Genomic DNA, 21,072 nt, shown 5'->3' with positions numbered 1-21,072 from the left:
GCCCGGCCGATACAGCCACCAGCCTAGCCTTAAAGATCCATCCATAATGGTGGCTCGTTTGAGGACCCATCTATCACTTGCAGCTTCACGCATCATCTTGCACCTTCGCACCCCATTCAAATGAAACCCTTTAGAGAATCCATGCAGAGTGCTTGAATGTTGAATATGTTGAAGAAGATAGAAAAGTTACGTGAGCTTCATGTTGGTAAGATCAATCGACGACATGATTGGCGATGAAGAAACAACGCGTGCTACGATCTCTGCAACGACTTCTCTTGGAAGAACATCAAGAGTCACTGGTTCTTTCATGGCAGCCTTCTTCATGATCTTGTCCATGGTGCTCCTCCTCCTCTCTCCTAGTAAATTCCTCAAATTCGTAAGAACTAACTTTTTTTTCTCTCTTCTATATTTATGAAGTTTCTTCATAATGTTTCATAATCGAAGAAACTACCTGCCTATTTATGTACACTTTCACAATGCTTCCTAACCGAAGAAATTACCTACCTATTTATGCACACTTTCACAATACCTTCTAACTAAAGAAATTACTTACCTATTCATGTACACCTTCACAATGCTTCCTAACTGAAGAAACCACCTCTTCATAAATATATAAAAGGGAACCTTCACAATGCTTCCTAACTGAAGAAACTACCTCTTCATAAATATATAAAAGGGAAAGAATCAGTTTCTTCTGTCAAGAATTAACTTGTAGTTTCTTTGGTTAGGAATTAACGGGTGTGCATAAATAAACATGTTCTTCGATTAGGAAGCATTGTAAAGGTGTGCATAAATAGGTGGTTGTTTCTTTGGTTAAGAAGCATTGTGAAGGTGGACATAAACAGGCAGATAGTTTCTACGATTAGGAAGCATTGTGAAGAAACTACCTCATTATAAATATAGAAGAGAAAGAGAAAGACAAAATATGAAGCTTCGCTGGAACATCAAAGCAAAAAGGTGTCGGTATTGTCAGGTGATGTGTTGGGCATATCCCCACCACTTTGTGATTGTATTCATTGCAAGAAAATGTCATGAATATTGGAGATAAAATTTTCTTGAGGAGTTCAGTAGGTTACCACTAGTTACAAGAATAAGAAGAAGAATAATAATAGGTGACACGTTATTGTAAGCCCACCGTACCATGAGTCCCCATATTTCTCGACTTTTGGAGAAGAGAGATCAGGAAGGAGGAGAGCAAAAAGAAGAGAATTAATGGCAGAAAATTGCCTGGAAATTAACCACTCCAGGCAGTTAGTTTTAGGCCTGGGCGTCGGGCCGGGCCACCGCCGGGCCGGCCCGGTATGGGTCGGGTCTGGGTCACACATATTTCTTATCGGGCTTAAGTTTAGTATGCCCGACCCGGCCCGATATCTTAATGGGCCGGGCCTGGTTATTACTTTCTAAGCCCGGCCCGGCCCAACAGCCCGTTACTCGTTAGGTCAATCGATTGATGGCCTCATTTCCTTCCTCCCGCCGTCCCGCGCCCTCCCTCCCCGTCACATTTTCTTTTCCTTCGCCGCAGAGAGAGGTCTTCCACCGTCGCCACCGTCTGGTCCGTCTTCGCTCCACCACTGGGCCACCATCGCATTTTCAGGTTCGTCTCAACAACTGCATAAAATAATGTAAGGTTTTAAGCGCAAATGAAATCTTCTGTTCACAATATAACTAAGATAAATATTCAACATGAAATGGGGGTAATACTTCCGGCGCACCTGAGGTTCAGAAACCGAAAGGAACGCCGGCGATGGCACGGGTGGCGAACAACGACGGCGAAAGTGGCGAGGGCCGAGCCTGTCGATCAGTTTTGGAAGCTCCGATTGAGCAACACTCAAGAAAGCACAAATATGGGTGTTAAGGATATAGGGGGAGACAGGGGTGAGCGCCAGAGATCAGGCGATTGATGAAAATTGATAAAGGGGGAGGGATTGAGGAAGGGGGTAATGAGAGTTACCGATGCGAGGCAGGAATTTGTTCTCTTAGCCTGCCGGGAGAGTTTTCGTATACCGCCGAGAGGAAGCTGAGGACAGCCGTTGTCGGGATGGGATTCATTGGGTCAGCTGGGAGGGGGTGCCGCAAGACCCGGCCCGGCCCGCCAGTTAACAAAAATGGAAAACGGGCTGGACTGGGCCTCGGGCATGGTCGACCAGGCCTGGTACCCGGCCCGGCCTGATGCCCAGGCCTAGTTAGTTTAGATAGTTGTCATCCTTGACTTGACCTAGTCTATGTTCTTTTAGCTGTCATGGGCTTGACCAGCAAGAAAAGCCCCCTCTTAGCTTGCCTCCCAGAGTCAATGGTATGGATTGTGTCGTGGCGATCCTCTCGGTTGCCACTAGTTCTTCTAGTCCGTTAACCAGGATGGTCAGTGGATTGAACACATTTCATTTCAAAGAAATTTACTCGTTGCAATAAAATTTTTCATGTCCTTGGATAGATAATGTGAATCCATGGAAATCCAATCCCTGTCACATCAACTCCAACGGGACTTAACTTAATCTGCATCCTCTACTCGTCAAAATCAACTGGATGCCACCCATCTGGCCTTTTTGCTCGACAATGACCTTGTAATTAGACACAAGCTAAATAAACATATATTACGATTATTAATGTGCACTATGAGTTTTCATTGAAATTATTAACTCAAAAGGTAAAGGGTTAGCGCCTTCGTCTTTTTTAAAATATAAGTCTACAAGCTAAATAATATTAAATAATTTAGGTAATAGAAAATCCAAATTCTTACCTTTTAAAATTAGGTAATAGTTGACTACGACCAGCATGATCGTCTAGGTACATCTTTGCAGGCTAAAGGTGCAGCTCTAGGCCATCGCCCTTACTTCGGTCCACAAGTTGACGATCTATATCATTTCTTAAATTTAAATCAGATGCAATTTTTTAATAAGATGTTAACGTTTATTGACATTGGAATCAAATTGCATAAGTTAAATCCACCTCTAATTTCACTAATCAATTGTTGCTCTAATTGGACTTTTCCCGACTCTGAATTTATACATTGAATCCCAAAAAAAAAAAAAAAAAAAAATCTAGTCGTTAATTCATATTCTAAACAATTTTACAAGCAGATCCATTGTTTAAACACATATGAGTTTGATCTTGTTAGAATTATGCATTTACAATCTTATTTATTTTTCTGTTTGATAAAAATCTAATCAATTTTCACCCAATTCTAATATAATGTGCAATATTGCCAACTCCAAAATCAACATGGTGTAACTGCGTGTTAGCAAGTCCAAAAACTTATATAATAACAAAAAAGTCCAGGTTTCGATTAAGTCAGCCGTAATTAAATCTAACATCTGTTGCTTATTCTACTTTCTGTTCTGTATCTTTGATCTCTGAAATTTTTATCAAAATAAAGTACTAAAAAATTCATTCCACCAAAAAAAAAATATTTTATATATTTTGTTTTGACACATAGTGTCTTCTTTTTTGCTTAGTTCTTTAGATTTTCTAGGCTGGTTAGCAGTAAAGATTCCAATAGAGACCCCCTTTAGATGATTTTATGTAGTGTTGACAAGAAAGATTTTATTAAGTCAAATATGATAGGTGGTGGAGGTACATGCTCTTCGGGGATGGGGAAGGGTGGGGGTTTTGGCTTTCTTCATGGGTGGTAGGCGATATGATGAAATACTACTCCTTGTTTACCTCAAATAACTAAAAAAAATTTGTGTGCTGATCCCAAGTGTCAAATCTAGAACATGAATTACATGGAAAAGATCCATGTTTGCATCTCATGATCAGGTCAGTTGGGTGTCAAGGCATTGAATATAATCAAGTTTTGATGAGATCTGTAGGTAACTATTAGTAATATCCTTCCGGGTATGACTTTCGTAGTAATTCATACAAGATCTGGGCTCTGATCCAAATTTCTAATATTGATGGGCAAAATGAAAAGGACATCACTAATTTCTCATTTGTGCCGTATGGACCTGGTCCAGATCTGTTACACCCAGTCCCTTTTGAATTTAGATTTGAGTCTTGAGGCAGTAAGTCCAATCCAACCGGAATCTCCACTCCGAAGAACATGAGTCTCATTGATTCGGTACTCTGCCAATTTCCTAACAGGGTAAAAAAAAACAAACACTAAATTCAATGTGGGTCAAATAGATTCAGCTGAAAGAACCTACCTTTAATATGATTTTTCTCATCAGAATCATAATTTTCTTAAGCCGTCAAGTTTGTTTCTCGCTCCACATGCATTTAAATAGCGCCACTCAAATTAACTAATCTTTATTAAATACACTTTGCATATCGCATTTATTAATTTGTTTTGTCCACCGGGTGATTTTTGGGGCCGTGTGTATCAGTCCAACGTATTCATTGAAATCAATATATTTTAAATGCGATTTGACAGGATATGAGCCCAATCTTTAAGGTTTTCTTTGGATGAAGGGAAAGGGAGGGGGTGAAAAAGGAAAGGAAAGAAAAAGAAAAAATAAGAAAGGAAGAAAATGGAAAGGAAAGTAAAAGAAAGAGGTGAAGAAGATAAAATTTATAATAATTTACAATAATACTCTTAATATTCAAAATGTTTAAAATAAGTGAAAGCCAAATCATGTTAAGTAAAAAGATGGAGAGAGAAAGAGAGGGGGAGATGGGCTGGGCGGGTGATCATGCAATGGGTGGTCCAAGCCGAACTAAATACATAACAGCCTCAATTTTGGATCAGGAATTGGACTACGTATGGTATAGTCGACCTTGTCCTGAGTTCAAAGGCATGGTGCTAGGGCTACACAAGCGAGTCGAGGTAGCACAAATTCCACTTGAACTCACTTGTTGAAACACAACTCGAACTTGACTTGTTTATAAACGAGTCAAGCTTGAGTTATGAGTTCCAATATATGCTCTAAATGAGTCGAGTTCGAGTTGTAAGAACTCAACTTGTTTAAACTCGACTCAGCTTGACTACACAATGAATGTTGAATGGTAATAAAAAATAATTAAACAAGTAGCAACTATACGAGTTAAACGAGTTAAGTTAATCATATTACATAAGTTAAAAGAAATGAGACATGCTTAACATAAACAAGTTGAGTTCCACCTCAACGTTTTATGCTCAAGTTTTCTGAGTTGAGTCGAGCTCGTGCTGGCTCGATTTGGTTCTTGTGCAGCCTTATAAATTTTGGCTCAGCTTGACTACACAATGAATATTGAATCTTAATAAAAAAATATTTAAACAAGTAGCAACTACATGAGTTAAATGAATTAAGTTAATCAAATTAAATGAGGTAAAAGAAATGAGACATGCTTAACATGATTAGCATGAACAAGTTGAGTTCCAGCACAACATCCAGTCTAGCTCGAGCTTGACTCGAGTTCAAGCTCAAGTTTTCTTAGTTGAGTCGAGCTCCTGCTGGCCCAACTTGAGCTTGACTTGGCTCTTTTGCAGCCCTACATTGTGTGCCTTTTCCACCAAGAAGAAAAAGAAAAGAAAAAAAAAAAAAATTAAAGATGGACCATGAAAAGGAAGAAGATTTATGTTTTAGCTGTGTCTCCTTCACGTTCAAAATTCTCTTTACTCCTTAATCTATTTGAAATTTCTTCTCCCCTTTTCGCATCCATTCCTTTCCACGATTCACAATGGTATTACCACCCCCATGGTCACGATGCTCCATCTATTTCAGCAAAAACAATGAGAGAGAGAGAGAGAGGGAGAGGACTCACTTAGACCTAGGCATTGGGCCGGCGCCATGCCCAAAACCCGAGCTTGATACCACCCTGTTACAATAAAAATATTTTTAAATATAAAATAAAATTTATGTATTTTGATAATAATATAAATTTTCTTTTATTTGTTATCGTTCTCAATCGAGCCCCGTCAGGTCGGCCTGGGCCCGATCTGGTCGGGTACGGTAACCAGCCCGATGCCCAGGTATAAGCTCAATCCCTGTCGCTTGAGCCACTTAAAGGCAACTCGCCTTGTTGGGGAGGGGTGAAGAGATGAAAATATTTACAATTTATTGCTGGATCCATTGCACAAGATATGTAAGGACCATGAGATTGAACAAATTAAATGCGTCCTTCTGTTTTAGACGTTGTCCCTGCAATTGTTCCTTGTAAAATTTGTGATACAAATTAAAGAAAGTTAATTGAAAAAAAAGGAAAGAAAAAGAGAAAAGCGAAGAAGACCCAAAGTCTACGTGCTTCGGTTCTTCAAGAAACGTAGGCTCACGATTAGATATAATTTCCTCTTCCCATGATTTCATTCAACTGTAATAGCAAGATTAGATCTCCTCTGCTGGCCAGCTTGAGGAGTGTTGGAAGATGGTCTCCTGAAATTAGAATAGAATGCAGGGTGCATAGTAAAATCCAGCCAGTGTTAGGGTAGACCTATCCATGGATGGGCAGAGGTAAATTTTTTTCATGAGGAGTCCAAAAAAGTTTCTAAATTTCGACCTAAATTTTTATATAATGAGGAGTCCAAAAAAGTTTATAAATTTCGACCCAAATTTTTATATAGAACAAGTAAAATTTTTAAATTTCAAGAGATGGGGCCATAGCCTTTGCGGGCTCTACCCTGCCTCCGCCCCTGGACCTGCCCAACTGGGTGGCCGGCATTCCGGCAGGTTTTGGAGAGTATCCTCACCAGGTTTTGGACGGCATCCTCACCAGAATGACCAAGCTTGTGACTCTTGGCCATAGCAACCCTTACTAAGCTCCGGAAAGATGGTCATCCTTCCGTCTACAACAAGGACAGCCCCGACAGGTCTATTGTTCTCAGTTCTATCCCGTGCACCCGATGCCTGGAACCAGTTCCTCCTCTGTGCTTAGAGATGTCAACGGATCGCTTTTGGATCAGATATAAAAATAAAGAACCCATTTTTCAAAAGAAGCTCCAAATTATTTTTTTACGTTTTTTCTGCATTTTTTTCACATTTTTTGATGATTTGAACACCATTTTTGCTTCAAAATTTAAAACTTGAGTTAAATTATTTACGTTCATTTCCATCACTACTAAAACATCATTTATTGTCTCATTTTAACAAGTTGTTTTTATGTTTACTTGTTACTTATTCTTTTGTTTTACTTTCTCCGAATTTATGGGTTTTCTTTTTCCTTTTCTAAAAAAGAATATTACCGATTTTTTCTCAAAAGATTCAGCTTTATTGAAAAATACCCGAGGAAAACCTCATTTATTAATACCAATTAATAGACCAAGGCCTGGTCAGGGTTTTACCTCTTAATTAAGGGGTTCCTTTCATCCCAAAAACTGCTTCCACCATTTAATATCTTTTGCTTTTGCAGCAAACGTAAATCTTGAAACTGAAAATATAAGAAGGAGGAGACTAGGACTCTGAACCGTTGGGAAAAAGGGAGACAGAAAGTTAGAAACAACCGTCAAATAAGGCACGTCCTCCCCGACCTTGCCATAAATCAACCTCCATGCCCTCCTCTTTCTCTCTCTACATCTCTCGTCTGTGCCGTTATTGCAATAAAATAGCAATTGATTCAACATAAAGAGCAATAAAATAAATGCCATTAGGGCATAAAGAAGGAGCCAAATCCTCTGCATAATCCATTCTTTTCCCATCATCACTCCCTGCATTGGTGCTCCCAAAAAGATCACCAAAATCAGGATATCCCTCCGTTTTAAATACCTTCAGCAAGTATTTTGCAGAGAACATGCATGCCTGGTTTCCCTTCTCTCTGCTAGCTGCTTCTTGCTGAGTGCCAACCACCACCAACAGTCATGCATCCTTCCACCTTCCCTCCTTCACGAGCCATCTCTCTGGTGCTCTTGATATCCCTTCTAGCCATCTCTCGTTGTGCCGCCGCATCGACGACTCCGATCAGATGCCATTCGAGCTTCAACGTCGTTGACTATGGTGCTGTTGGCAACGGGAGGAACTTGGATACCACGGTAAGAAGGACTTAATATTGTGTGTGTGTAAGATAGTCAAAGATCCCTACATCTTCAAAATCATGCATGTTATAATTTAAATTGGCTAAAGTTGTTTTGAGATATGTCGAAATGCAGGAATTTCATGTACTTCACCTTGATTTATATCTTGTTACTGTGATTGTGAATATAGTCACATTTTTTTTTTGAAAAAATGCGATAAATTAACTAGCAGTTTAAAACTAAAAAAAAAAACAATTTTTTTTTTAGAAAAAACGTTTGTTTTTTTTCATTTTTTTTGCAGTTTTTTCATTTTTTTCCAATTTTTTAACGTCAAATAGTTTCCTTTTTCCTTTTTTATTTAATGCAAATCTACTTATCTTTTGATGTTTGTCTTATTACATTCTCACTTATTTTATTTTCCTTCCATTTTTAGTTTTTTAAATTTTTAAAAATTTACCATATTTTTTTCGTTTTTTAAAACTCATCATCCTATACCAAAAAAAAACTCACCCTTTGAAACATTATTTGCGACTATGATTGAAATAATGAAATAATCACAGTATTTCAGGAAAACACAGATAACAATGCAAGATTTCTTGTCTAACAAGAACCAATTAGTTTCCTAAGTTTAATTTATATAAACGCATTATATGAAAACATCTAACTTCTAAGTTTATGATATACAGGTAGAAAGCCTCTGAGGTTTTACAAATTAACATCAGAAATTCTTTGGTCTTATGAAAGCTACTGGCGGATTTAAGAAAGGGTCACCGTATAACATTTAGGTTTTTAGACATGTAAAATTCATCAATGAATTGGATTTATCAAAGACTGCATCTGATCAATAAGTATTGAAACGTACTGGGATGTGTCCGGATGCATACTTATACATGGTAGAATCAAACACATCAAACCCTTTCATATACTTGAGTAACATCTACGCAGTTAGATTCGCTGAAAAAAAATCTCATAAAGCATAGAACTTAGTTCCAGAAGTAGTCTTAGATATTGTTATTGGCTGACCAGAGAGAAAAATATGGAGCAGAGAGAGAATAAGTTAGTTTTTTAACCGCTAATTAACTTATGTCAAACTCACAATATTTTATATTTCTGGCCCTGTAGAATATAAGAAAATAAAAACTAAAGGAAAAGAGAGTTGGAGAGAAAACCGCATGTTCGATGGTGCAATTTATGTAACCAAAACGTAACCGGTGAAAATGTTTTATTGACGAAAAATAATTTCAATCGATCCCTTTGTACTTAGTTACCATTGTGCACCGGTACACGGTCGAACCGGTAATATGCGCCAGTTAATGATGAAAAAACCTTTAGTTTATTTTTTTTTAAAGACAAAAATGAACATGAAGAAAAGTAAAAAGATTGTAAAAGACATTCCTTTTTAACAAATCACCAAAATATCATTCCCTCATTTACTTCATAGTTCATACCGTAAGCCCGGTGCACACAACTTTCTCTCATACATAGTAACTCTAGCTTTATTACTACCCACTTATGTTTTTGGGAAAATCCTTTAAGCAACCAACTCATTAACCAAAGGCTTTGGATCAAAACCTGAATATGATCAAACGGGGAAGTGATTAAATCTAATAATATGGCAAATAGGATATTCACTCCTTGTTTGTCAAATTCCTTGTAATTAAAGAAGCAAGTGTCATTTCTTTGATCTTCATAGACGGGAAAACAACAAAGATATTATCAGATATTTTTTCCCATAGATTTCTTAATTCTCTTATCAATTTCATTGAGTTTGATATACTTCTGTCTCAAAGGGCGTAGTATAGCTGATCCAGTAAACGACATGCAGTTTGATATACTTCTGTCTCAAAGGGCATAGTATAGCTGATACAGTAAACGGCATGTGTGCTGTTAGAAATTTGAAAATGTTATATATATTCTAATGTTATATATATTGATTATTTGAATGTATTGACTGGTGCTAGGCGTTTCTGAGAGCATGGGAAGCAGCATGCCGGACACCAGGCGCAGTGGAATTAATCATCCCTAAATTGAGGACTTTCTTGGTTGGTCCAGTCTACTTCAAAGGCCGTTGCCGCTCAGATTTCATCCACGTCCAAGTAAATCTCTCTCTCTCTCTCTCTCTAAAGCAGGTATATATATATATATATACCTGCTTTCAGTGTTTCAACTTCGTCTTCCTTGCTCCGTTCTTGTTCAAGTATAAGTAGTGCTTCCGTTGTGGTGCAATTGCAGATTCTAGGGAATATAACCGCACCTGCCTCTCCCTCGCATTGGAAGGGCCATGACATGGGACACTGGCTCTCTTTCTACCAAGTACACAACTTGATCATCGATGGCACGGGCACGATCAATGGCATGGGATCCGCCTGGTGGGATTGCAAACGCCGACAAGACAAGGTATCTCATGTTCCACTACCTTATTATAAACATAGCACCCATACACACACATGTCTATGTAGGCAGTTCATCAAATATATGAATTAAGCTTTTAACCGAATCCTTTCCTATCCAAAATTTACGATTTTAGTTTTGTTCTTTACACCACTTACACTAAAAAAAAACAAATAGAGGTGCGTTTTCATAGTTTGTTCAATAGCACTGAAAACTAAATTCGTTTAACTAAAATTCATTGTAAAGCCTTTTGTTTTCCTAAAGATGAAGATTACTTATCAAGTTGATCAAACAGCTTCCAATCAGTTCATGTGTACATTGATGACTATTCGAAGCAGAGGGGACGTTTGCAGTCAACGTTGCACAACTGATTTCTTGCATTTGCGCTTGATTTACAGATTCATTCTTTGCTAACTCCATTTTTTTTTCTTTTTCTTCTCGACTGTTGCAGACTTGTAGCTGGGCACCATCGGTAAGTGGAGTTTTGACGAGGGCTACTAGTGTAATAATCAATCCAGGTGATCGAAGCAAAGCTCGAATCTGTCAAACTTGTCGCCCGTGTTTTTTATGATGAGCAATGGAATGTTCAATCTCATAAAGAAACTCGAGCTAAAAGACACAGAGTTCGAGCTGGATTGCTATGACACGAAACACACTTTTCCAAGACTGAAAGCAGTGAAAGATTTGAAGCCTAAGCTTAGTGAGCGAGGCTGATATTTGGATCGATTTACCTTAAGATAGAACATATAGCAGTTGTTTATTAGTTAAGGACATCGACTAACTGGATGGGTTTTCATTGAATGTACAGGCTCTTGAAATTATGCAATGCGAGCATGTTTCAGTGAGTGGTATAACCACCCTCAACAGCCAAGGTGTTCATGTGAAGATTGGGTTCAGCCAGGATGTTACCGTCTCCAACATCAAGATCATAGCACCAAAGGACAGCCCAAATACAGATGGTATCAATATGGGTGGCTCTCAGTATGTGCGTATCCAGGACTGCACCATAAGGACAGGTATATATATATATATATATTGTTATTCATTTGGGCATGTTGGTTTTCTTCTTCTTTTCACTGTTTTTCACTCAAAATTTGGAGAGAGATCAATACAAGGAAGAGGCTGAAGCCCCTCCCCCTTTCTTCTTGCCCTTGAGATTTAAGGCTGCTTCGGAACCTTGGTTGGGAGCAAAACACCTGCCAAATTAGAGTGCCATGTATCCAACGTTTGTAGTTTAGAAAAGTAGTGCCTATGAGAATTGAACTGACGGCCAAACTTTCACTAGCCTATCAGTCTAGTCAGCTTCGCTACTCCTCTTGGGAACTTTCACTAGCCTATCAGTCTAGTCAGCTTCGCTACTCCTCTTGGGACAATTAGATGCAGTGGGAGGCACAAAACTTGCAAACAAGCAATCCAATGGAAAGTGTTCTTAAGAAATACTTGTATCTTACTTGACATCTTTGCTGGCTTTTGCAGGGGATGACTGCATTGCCATGTTGGCTGGTTCAAGTCACATTAATATATCCCGTATCTCCTGCGGACCAGGTCACGGCGTCAGGTTTGTTTCCTCTGGTTTCCCATCCATTAACATTAAAAGAATCAGACCTTCTTAATCATCTCATTTTCCATTTGCAGCATTGGAAGCCTAGGCAGATACAGCCAAATGGACAAAGTGGATCATATTGGCGTCACAGATGTTAATTTCTTTGACACTATGAATGGTGCTCGGATCAAAACATGGCAGGTTAGTTCTATAACTTAGGTCCCCTTACATTAAGACCACCAATGTGAAGGAGCTTAAGAGTTGATCAACGTTCAAGATGCATCCGCCATCGTCACTGCCAATTTTGCCTCTACATGTGGATACCTCTACATCAATGGAGAGGACCAGCATCATTCATCAGCTCACTGTTTGATTTTCAGGGAGGCAGAGGATTGGTGACAAACGTCGTGTTCATGAATCTTCGTTTCTGGAGAGCCCAAAATCCAATAATCATTGATCAATACTACTGTCCTGGCCAAAAGAGTTGCCCAATTCATGTAAGTAGTTCTCTCGCATTTGATCAGCTCCAACGAGTGACTCTGCATCCCAAGGACGACAAATCTACATCTCTTTTGAACATATATATTTCTTAAGTTTGATAAGGTTGCGACTTTAGAAATCATTAGGTAAGCTTAATATGGATTTGTTGGTTGATTACATTATCATTAGATATGTTGCATAGAGAAGCAAAGGAGAAACCACAAATAGATTTATTCAATTGAGACGCCATTCTCATGAGCAGGCAATGTATACTGTCATAAGTAGAATTTTACTGTGTTAATTTTCAGAAAGAAGCTGTGAAAATACAGGGTGTGAGCTTCATTGGGGCAGTCGGGACGACGACGAGTGATGTGGCGATCAACTTGAAGTGCAGTAGCAGCGTCCCCTGCACCGAAATTCTGCTGAGGGACGTGAACTTGACAGCTGCAGTTCCCCACGAGAAGACGAGAGCCTACTGCTCCAACACTCGAGGGCAGTTTAGCAGCATCGTCTCCCCCCGTGTCCCTTGTCTCTAGAGGTTCGTAGCAGACATAGAAGCCAGTTTTCAAGAGATGTAGAAATCTTCTAAAATCTAAGCGGATCCAAATTGTCACAGTGATATAGCAAAATCAGTTGCAACCGTGATGACTAGTTTATCATTTCAAGTGTCTTTGTAAGCTTAAGCATGGCTCGTTATAAATGAGTCGAGCATGAGCGGAGTTTTTTAGAGCGAGTTTGAGTTTATCAAGAGCCGAGTTTTTTCAAGTGAGTTCGAGTCGAACCAGAGTTAGCTTGGCTCGTTATGCAGCCCTAGTTGCAACAATATGTGAGTGGGTGTAAGACCACAATCAATCGAAAGAGACACACATATATACAACTGTCTACATGGTTTGACATAAGGCCTAAATCCACGTGAAGGTAAAATCCCTATTTGATTTACTATTTCTGAGAGGTTGTGCTATAGGAATGATCCAGAGCGCGCTGTGCAACTAATTAGAAGAAAATGAAAAGGAAGATTATGTGTGATGAGATTGGAAAGAATAACATAACAATGATAGGTAGTTCATTCCCAATTAAGGGAGAGAATTTATGCAAATAAGGCGCACTCACGAATAGCAATAGCACAAACTTCTCAATGGCACAATAATTTGACCTTTTAATCCACTTCTTCTCAACAATTGGAGACTAATTTGAAGGGGTCAGGCTGTCCAACTTTAATGGCATCCCCAAATAAGATGGAGGCAGAAGTATGTGAATGCAACTAACAAGGTGAGGTGTTGTTACTGGCGTTTTTAGAGCTACACTAAACAATGTTAAACATTGTTTGCTAATTTGTTGATAATAAGACTTGAACTCATTGAAAAAGCATGCACGATTGGGGTGAATAAAACATATGTGAAATGGTGGCCTTGATAAATATATATACGTGACTGGCAAACTATGAGAGCTTAATGCAAATTTCGTGAAGCTCAACTGGACCAGTGAAGTTTGCATTTGCATCTGTTTTGAAGAGGGTGGCAAGGCCTTTCATAGCTATAATGAAGAGTAGCAGGAAAAGTGAACATCTCATGGAAGATGAAAGGAAAGTACAAACTTGTCATTGATAGAGATACATGCCTCTATGGAGGTGGGAAGTTCCTGATCATCTATTTTCTTCAACGGGTACCGATTAGAACACTGAGAAAATAAGGCAAGGAGAATCTTTGCAGTGCCTTTGGAAAATTAAAGAAAAGTTGTCTACCGTTGGCCATAGAACAAAGATGACCAACGGCCAACATAACATTCTTGAAGATCACATAACGGGACAAAAGTTCTTTCATAGTTCGAAACCAAGGACAATTATCAATCATTGCAACCTGTTAGCTAGTCCTTATACTCATGACTAAGACAGGGTGATAGTGCTCAACGTCATTGAAGTTGAATGCCTTTAAAACAAGAAAAAATGAGACAAACAGAATTCATGTGATAGATGATCATTCTGGTGGAATTCACCGAAAACCAGAAGAACATTTGAGAAGGAAGTGAAGCTTATGAACCATGAAGACTCTGTGGAAAATTTCTTGGTCATGGCATGGTATGTGAGTCGGCTGGAATCTAATATACTGCAGCAACCTGATTTAGAGAATTGGGGATGGTAAGAAGCCGAAATTTTGGGTTGACTGATGGCAGGGGTAGATTCTGATGTGATCTGTTAGTGGAGAGAACTGTTGCTAAGGAGGCCATGAATGAAACCCATAGCATGGGGACTAGTGGTGGCGGTGATTCCTTAGTGTGGGGGGCTGGAGAGGTCCCTTACCTTTGTAGTGGGCCAATTTGGTGAGCCACTAGGAAAAAGCTTTCGAGGGACGGGCAAAGAAAAAAGACTGGGTCTGGATCAGTCATGCTTCTCCATGAGCTTGCTGTTTTAGCGTGCAAAGCTCAAAACTCTGGAGAGATTCATGAGATGGCGTTTTCCATATGACTAACAGGTGGTTCTTGTGCAGGAAGGAAGAACAAAAACAGTAAACATCCCATCTTAACCTGTGGGGTTCCTAGAAACGTATGCAATGGGGTAGTAGTTAACAGGTTTGGTCGCAAGCCAATTTCATGGCTGGACATTCTGCAGGCCTTGCAAATATGGTTCAATTCTAGGCTCTCTCTAGAGTTACTGCAAATGGGCAGTATGTTTTCATATCATAGTGTGGAAAATCTGGTGCTGGAGGAACTATGTGTCCCATGACAACGTGTTGGAATTCAAGAAGGCTTCAATGATGAAAGTGGTTTCATCATGTATCCTTCCAAGTTTTTGTAGAACAAAAAGAACAGCAGAAGTAACTTAATTATCTCTTTCGAGGGCAGGGAATGGCGCCAGCGCCTGAACTGGAGTTTGATGTCCACAGGCTTGGCCCTTTTGAGCTAGCAACGAACCAACACAAGCTCAAGCTCATAACTCATAAAGAAAGGAGCAAAGGAGCGGAGTTTGAGCTTGCTTGTTATCATGTCAAGCACATGTACGTAATGCTTGAAGTTAAAAAGCGGAACTAAAACTAAAATTTGTCGAGAGTAGAACAGCAAGTTAAAACAGTTTAAGCACCGATTATGAACGCAGCTTGCCGTGCTTATTTTTATGACATTGAATGAGCACTCAAATGCTAAGGTAAGCTGAATCACAAAAAGCTCGGAATATCTTCAAAACCTATTCTTTTCTAAGAAGATCGGTCTAAGTTTTGCAACTAAAACTGCATAGTAAGCACACAGAGGCCCCACTCAAATTGCAGCCACAATCTGTGGATCTGATTTTGAACTGTTGTCATATATAAAGACAATGTGAAGCAAGTATAAAAATGTTATAAAAAGCACATAAATTTTACTTGATTCTCATTTCAAATGATCACATTGTAATTAAGTTTCACAGATAGTGCACTTTGTCTAACCGCAAAACTTGCAGGAAAAAGAACAAAAGCAAGTCAAAGGAAACTTCCAAAGTTTGATAATATGCACACTAGTTGGTCTAAGACCCTTTACTAGGAATCGTCAACTTTATTCTTTTTTATCATTCTTGACATGGAAACACTTCAGTGAGGAGGTTAGCTAGGAACAGGCTGTGGTGAAGGTGAAGTAGTTAGGTGTTAATTAGGGTAGTAGGTCTCGCAGTCGCTTCGAGAAATCCAGCACTGCTTGGTCGTTACACAGCACCAGCCGTAATCAAAGGGGGAGAAGCACCTTCCCCCGACTATGTTGTGTCCAGCCGCTCCATTTCCCTGTACAGTATGGACCTCTGCGCCTTGAACGGGGCCAATAGGCTCTTGTGCCGATCTTCCAGCAGAGACAGCTTTTTAACAGAACCAAGAGCACGATCGAAAGTCATTGATTTCATATGGTTGTAGAAAGTAAATGTTAATTTGAACATAACGTAGGAAGTAAATGCTAAAAAACCTTTTAGCTACGGCGAAAACCGTTGCTGAACTCACAACTAGTTAAGGTTAAGGTGAGATGCATTTCATCCAAACTCCGAAAAAAGATAAGAGCCGAAACTCCAATCTAATTCCATGGTTCGGAAAGAGACAGGACAGAAATTCCACCCCCCCCCGACAACCCCGAGCCCTCGACCTTTGCCCCCATCTCCTTCTCCTCCACCTCCGCCTCCATCTCCCCTGCCTTTCTCCTCTTCTCCTCTGCCCCCATTTTTTTGTCCCCTAACAGAGCAGGATCTCGGTGAGCGCATCGCCTGCAAGAACGTGGCTGCGTCGTTCTCCTCCACTCCGTCTTCTTCGTCGCAGTCCCAGCCCGACCTCGATCCCTTGGAGACGAGGTTCCGATCCGTTCTCCCGACCCTCCTTCCCTCCTACGTCTCCCCTTCTTCCCCAGGTTCTGGTCCCCCCCTTCCTCTTTTTTCTTGCTTTAGGTTCCTTTCTCGTCTTGCCTCACGTTCTTTCGCCATCGTTTTCTATTTCTATCGCTTTTCAGGGAAGGACAGAGAAATAATCGCCATACCGAAGCTATTGACGCTAGTTTACAAAATTGATGGCGAGATGTTGCGTAACTTCTATGTTTGTGCTGAACTCATCCACATGTACGGTGGTCTGGGCTGCATAGACTCTGCTCACCAAGTATTTGACAAAATGTCTGAAAGAAACGAGGTGGTTTGGTCTTTGATGATCTCCAAATACATCCATAATGGATATGATGGGGAGGCTATGAGTTTGTTTTCTCGGATGCGATATGAGGAATTCTCTTTTAATTCATTCATCATGGTCAGCCTGATTGGATCTTCAGCTCGCCTTATCGATTTGAGTCTTGGTTCTTGCATCCATGGTTGCGTTATAAAAAGTGGTTTGGCAGGTGATTCTTTCGTAAGGACCTCTTTGGTGGACATGTATGTGAAATGTGGATGTATTAATGGCTCTCATCGAGCTCTTGGGGAGGGGAAGTTCTTGAACCTAATATAGCTACATGGAATTCCATTATCTCTGGGTCAGTGAATCGTTGCTTGTTTGGTGATGTTGTGCCATTGTTTAAGAAAGTCCAATTGTTGGATTTGAGACCTAATTTAGTGACAATGTTGAGTCTGATCTCTGCTTGTGCTGGGCTGGGGTCAGAAAAACTGTGCAGATGCATTCATAGCTTTACTGTTAAACTCAGAATTGATGCACACCTTAAAGTAGGTAATGCACTCTTGGAAATGTATTCGAGCATTGGAGCCATTGATGATGCATCTAAGCTATTCAACATAATGCAGGTGAAAGATGTGATCAGTTGGACCACAATGATCAACATGTATGGTTCTGCTGGTTGTCCTGTTAATGCTCTGAAGTTCTTCTGGCAGATGAGAAGTGCAAATGTTGAACCCGACATGGTTTCAATGGTCGCTCTGCTTAGTGCATGTGCAGTGTTAGGTGATCTACAAAAACTTAAGATCGTCCATAATCAAATTATTCTTTGGGGTCTGGGGTTTGAACTTCATATTGGAAATTCTTTAATATCAGTATATTTTAAGTGTGGTGACATGCAATCTGCAGAGATGATATTTTCTTTGATGTCCCAAAGGAGTCAAGTTACTTGGAGTTCCATGATTTCAAGGTATATAATGAATGGCCAAGCAGAAAATGCTACGAAATTGATGATAAAGATGGTAACTGGGGATCAACCAACAAAATGGATGCAGCTCTGTCGGTTAATGGACTGTCAGCAATTGCCGACCTTGCTAACTTGGGATTGTGTAAGCAGGTTCATGCTTACATTGTAATTTGTGATATAATAATTGTTCATAATAGTGTATTTTTTATGTTTTTAATTGTTTATAATTTACAATATATAGTAAATTGCTATGAACTCATGCTTGCAATTATTTTTCATTTTACAATTATTTGTAATTAAATAGTGTTTATTCTCATGAAATTTGTGTATTTATTATCAGGATGGACCAGTTATCTTTATTCTTATTATGTGGTTGATGATGGAATGCTTGAAAGCTCAAAGTAGACCTACTAGAAATTTAGTACATACTAATCGACTAGCAGGAGCCCAATTTGTGCATGACTGTATGCACGAACACCCAAAAATTGTTTAGATCAATTGAGGGTAGATCAACGAATATATGCATTGTTATGCAATTTGCTAAAAAGTAGAGAGTTATTGTTTGATGCAAGAGAAATCACAATTGAAGAACAAGTAGCGATGTTTCTCCTTACTTTGGGACATGATCAACGAAATCGACGAACCTAATATGGTTTTCATAAAAGCTTTGTAAAAGCTTCGTCACAACTGTGGTTGTGACATTCTGTTGTATTTGATTAAATATATGCTTTTACTCCTTACAAGAAGAGTTCATTTGAAATACTTTCAAAACTAAGGTGAAGGGTACACGCTCTTCCAATGTGATGTGAATGTTTCCCCCTTTGTTCACTGGCGTTTTGTATTGCTTCCTGATAAAAGGCTTTTAAGTTTTTTGTTTTTTCTTATTTATTGCTAATGAAGTTGTACTTGTAAATAAAATATTCTCTGGAAATAAATACATGACATATTGAAATTGAAGGTTTCGTTCAGTACAAACGTCAGACATAATTAAACATAAGACAGAACAGATAGATCAAACAAGATAAAAACAAACGTCAAACAGGACAGACAAAACAAACACACACGAAACAAACGCCGGACAAGAAGAACATAGTGTTATGTTCTTAAAATCATCAAATGGTGGACAAGGAACACCATTATCCATGAGGACATGACAGTGGTGTAATGGACAGAACGTCCTGTCTGTCCTGTCTCAGTGGACAGCAATCAAACGACCTCTCAAGGTACATGGTAATGCTTCCAATTGTGACACATTTTTTGCAAATGCAAGTAATTGACAATAGGTGAATTTGAAACGGGAACGCCTACCAGCTCCTGTAACAACCATTGCACCAATCGGGAAGAAAGGAACGTCATTTTGGTGCCATATAGTTAGTTTGTGTGGAAGGACAAATTTATGAACTGCTGAATTTTGACATGTCCAAATGTAACTAACTGTAGCATTCACACGGGAAAGGAGGGCAGATACAAAAGACATGATTAATTATGTATGTGGTTAGGGGATATTTATTTGTTCATTCATTTTATTTGTTTATTTATTTATTTTTTTATCTTTTTTGGGGTGGCAAGGGTAAAGGGTTTCTTCCGCCGTTGTTTTTCAAACAATTGCTTTCCAACTCAAGTGCACCAACAAAGAATTTCTGTCATAAAATAATTGGTAATTTATGCAAGCAACTAAAACAAAGTGAAATATTACGAGTTAATGCAGTTAAAAGCCAACAAAGACGCCATGCAAAGCCAGGCCATTTAATTCCCAACCAAAATTCGGTTTACAGTTCCTCATGTTACCCTAGAAGTAAAGACTGTTAATTATGGGTGGATGCAGGTGTGGGGGCAATTGCCCACACAGACCAAAAAAATGATTCCTAAAAATATAAATTTTTTTGTTACTAGTGTCATTAATGAAAAAATTTTGGTTTCCCCGTTGCCACGAGTTTTTTCCAAGTTGTGGTTAGACTATAGTTATAAATAACGTCTTCACAACAAAAAAAGGAAAAAGACAGTAATTAAAAAAAATTTAAAAACTAAAAATGAGAAAAAATAAAATAAGTGAGAAAACAATAACACAAACATCAAAAAAGATAAGTAAATTTGTAACAAATAAAAAATAAAAAATAAAAAATAAAAAATAAAAAAAATGAATAAAATAAAAAGTAAAAAAACACGAAAAAAGGAAAAAAAAGTGTTATTGTTACTTTTTTTTTCAAAAAAAAAAAATAAGTTTTTTTTTTTTAAGTTTTATGCATTTCATTTTCTCGCATTTTTTCGTGTAACACAACGCGTTTTTTGTGATTATACCACTAAATAGTAAATATACACTTCGGACTCCTACCGACGTGAGCACTGCATTCCGCAGAACGGTGACCATTCCACCCACACCGTGTTTGTCGTACCAGGGTGAGGAAATACCACTTCCCAAATGTTTACTTCGGATGACTTTTCCCTGATCATCTACCGACGTGAGCACTACATTCCGCAGAACGGTGACCTTTTCACCTTCACCGTGTTTGTCTTACCAGGTTAGGAAACACCACTTCGCAAACGTTGACACCAGAGAAGCCTGGAACTTGTGTGAAACTTGCAGCCAAATTTCCCTTCCTCATGTCCCAAAGCACAAATCTGCAATGATGGTAGTGTAAGGCCTAAGGACATACAGGCTTACCTTGAAGGAGAAGAACACACATAGTTGCAAAGCATAGTAATGACATGAGAACAGATCGACAGATAGTAGCCATGTATCTGAGGAGGAGATTTTGATGCACAGAGATAGTGAAGGTTACTGCTAAGGTTTGAATAGATTTATATTATATATACACACTGGTTCATGCAACTCAGGTGTATATATATATGTGTGTGTGTGTGTGTTATATATATATATATATATATATATATATATACATGTGTGTGTGTATCATACTAGTTCATTTGAATCATACGTTTTACATATGTATTATAGTAGCCTGCGCCTGATCAGTAGATGCTGACCCTGGACCCGGATCCTGAGATTCTAGGCATGGTTGTCTCAATTCAACTTGTCAAAAGAAAAACCATGTTAGCATGCATTAATTTGGATCTAAAGACATACTCTCTCTCTCTCTACATATCTTTTAGCTCCTTTTCCCTCTTTCACTCTCTCACTTTTTATTTTCCTCATTCTTCTATTTTTTTGTTCTTTTTCACTCCCGTTAGGTAAGGATACCAACATATCCTATTTGGATCGAATATATATATATATATATATATA

The 21,072-nt window shown here is 38.9% G+C and overlaps 3 protein-coding genes across 3 annotated transcripts; all 3 read left to right on the top strand.

Annotated features, from left to right (window-relative positions):
- Nucleotides 1-1,900: 1,900 nt before the first annotated feature.
- Nucleotides 1,901-12,808, top strand: LOC116258854 (probable polygalacturonase At3g15720). Its single transcript, XM_050079160.1, has 8 exons — nucleotides 1,901-2,052; nucleotides 2,235-2,358; nucleotides 9,820-9,954; nucleotides 10,091-10,255; nucleotides 11,058-11,265; nucleotides 11,726-11,807; nucleotides 11,885-11,993; nucleotides 12,581-12,808. The coding sequence occupies exons 1-8, from the start codon at nucleotides 1,901-1,903 to the stop codon at nucleotides 12,806-12,808; spliced, it is 1,203 nt and encodes a 400-aa protein (XP_049935117.1).
- Nucleotides 12,809-15,800: 2,992 nt separating this feature from the next.
- LOC116258523 (pentatricopeptide repeat-containing protein At2g13600-like) lies at nucleotides 15,801-18,167 on the top strand. Its single transcript, XM_031635698.2, has 2 exons — nucleotides 15,801-16,619; nucleotides 16,719-18,167. The coding sequence occupies exons 1-2, from the start codon at nucleotides 16,301-16,303 to the stop codon at nucleotides 17,198-17,200; spliced, it is 801 nt and encodes a 266-aa protein (XP_031491558.1). The 5' UTR covers nucleotides 15,801-16,300; the 3' UTR covers nucleotides 17,201-18,167.
- LOC116258853 (pentatricopeptide repeat-containing protein At3g26630, chloroplastic-like) lies at nucleotides 17,311-18,233 on the top strand. Its single transcript, XM_031636267.1, has 3 exons — nucleotides 17,311-17,702; nucleotides 17,771-18,024; nucleotides 18,169-18,233. Exons 1-3 carry the CDS (start codon nucleotides 17,311-17,313, stop codon nucleotides 18,231-18,233), a joined length of 711 nt encoding a protein of 236 aa, XP_031492127.1.
- The last annotated feature ends 2,839 nt before the right edge of the window (nucleotides 18,234-21,072 follow it).

Source organism: Nymphaea colorata, chromosome 8 (assembly GCF_008831285.2).
Source record: "Nymphaea colorata isolate Beijing-Zhang1983 chromosome 8, ASM883128v2, whole genome shotgun sequence".
Classification (NCBI taxonomy): Eukaryota; Viridiplantae; Streptophyta; class Magnoliopsida; order Nymphaeales; family Nymphaeaceae; genus Nymphaea; species Nymphaea colorata.
The sequence above is the reverse complement of the archived record's forward strand: the minus strand, read 5'-3'. Positions and strand labels throughout refer to the sequence as shown.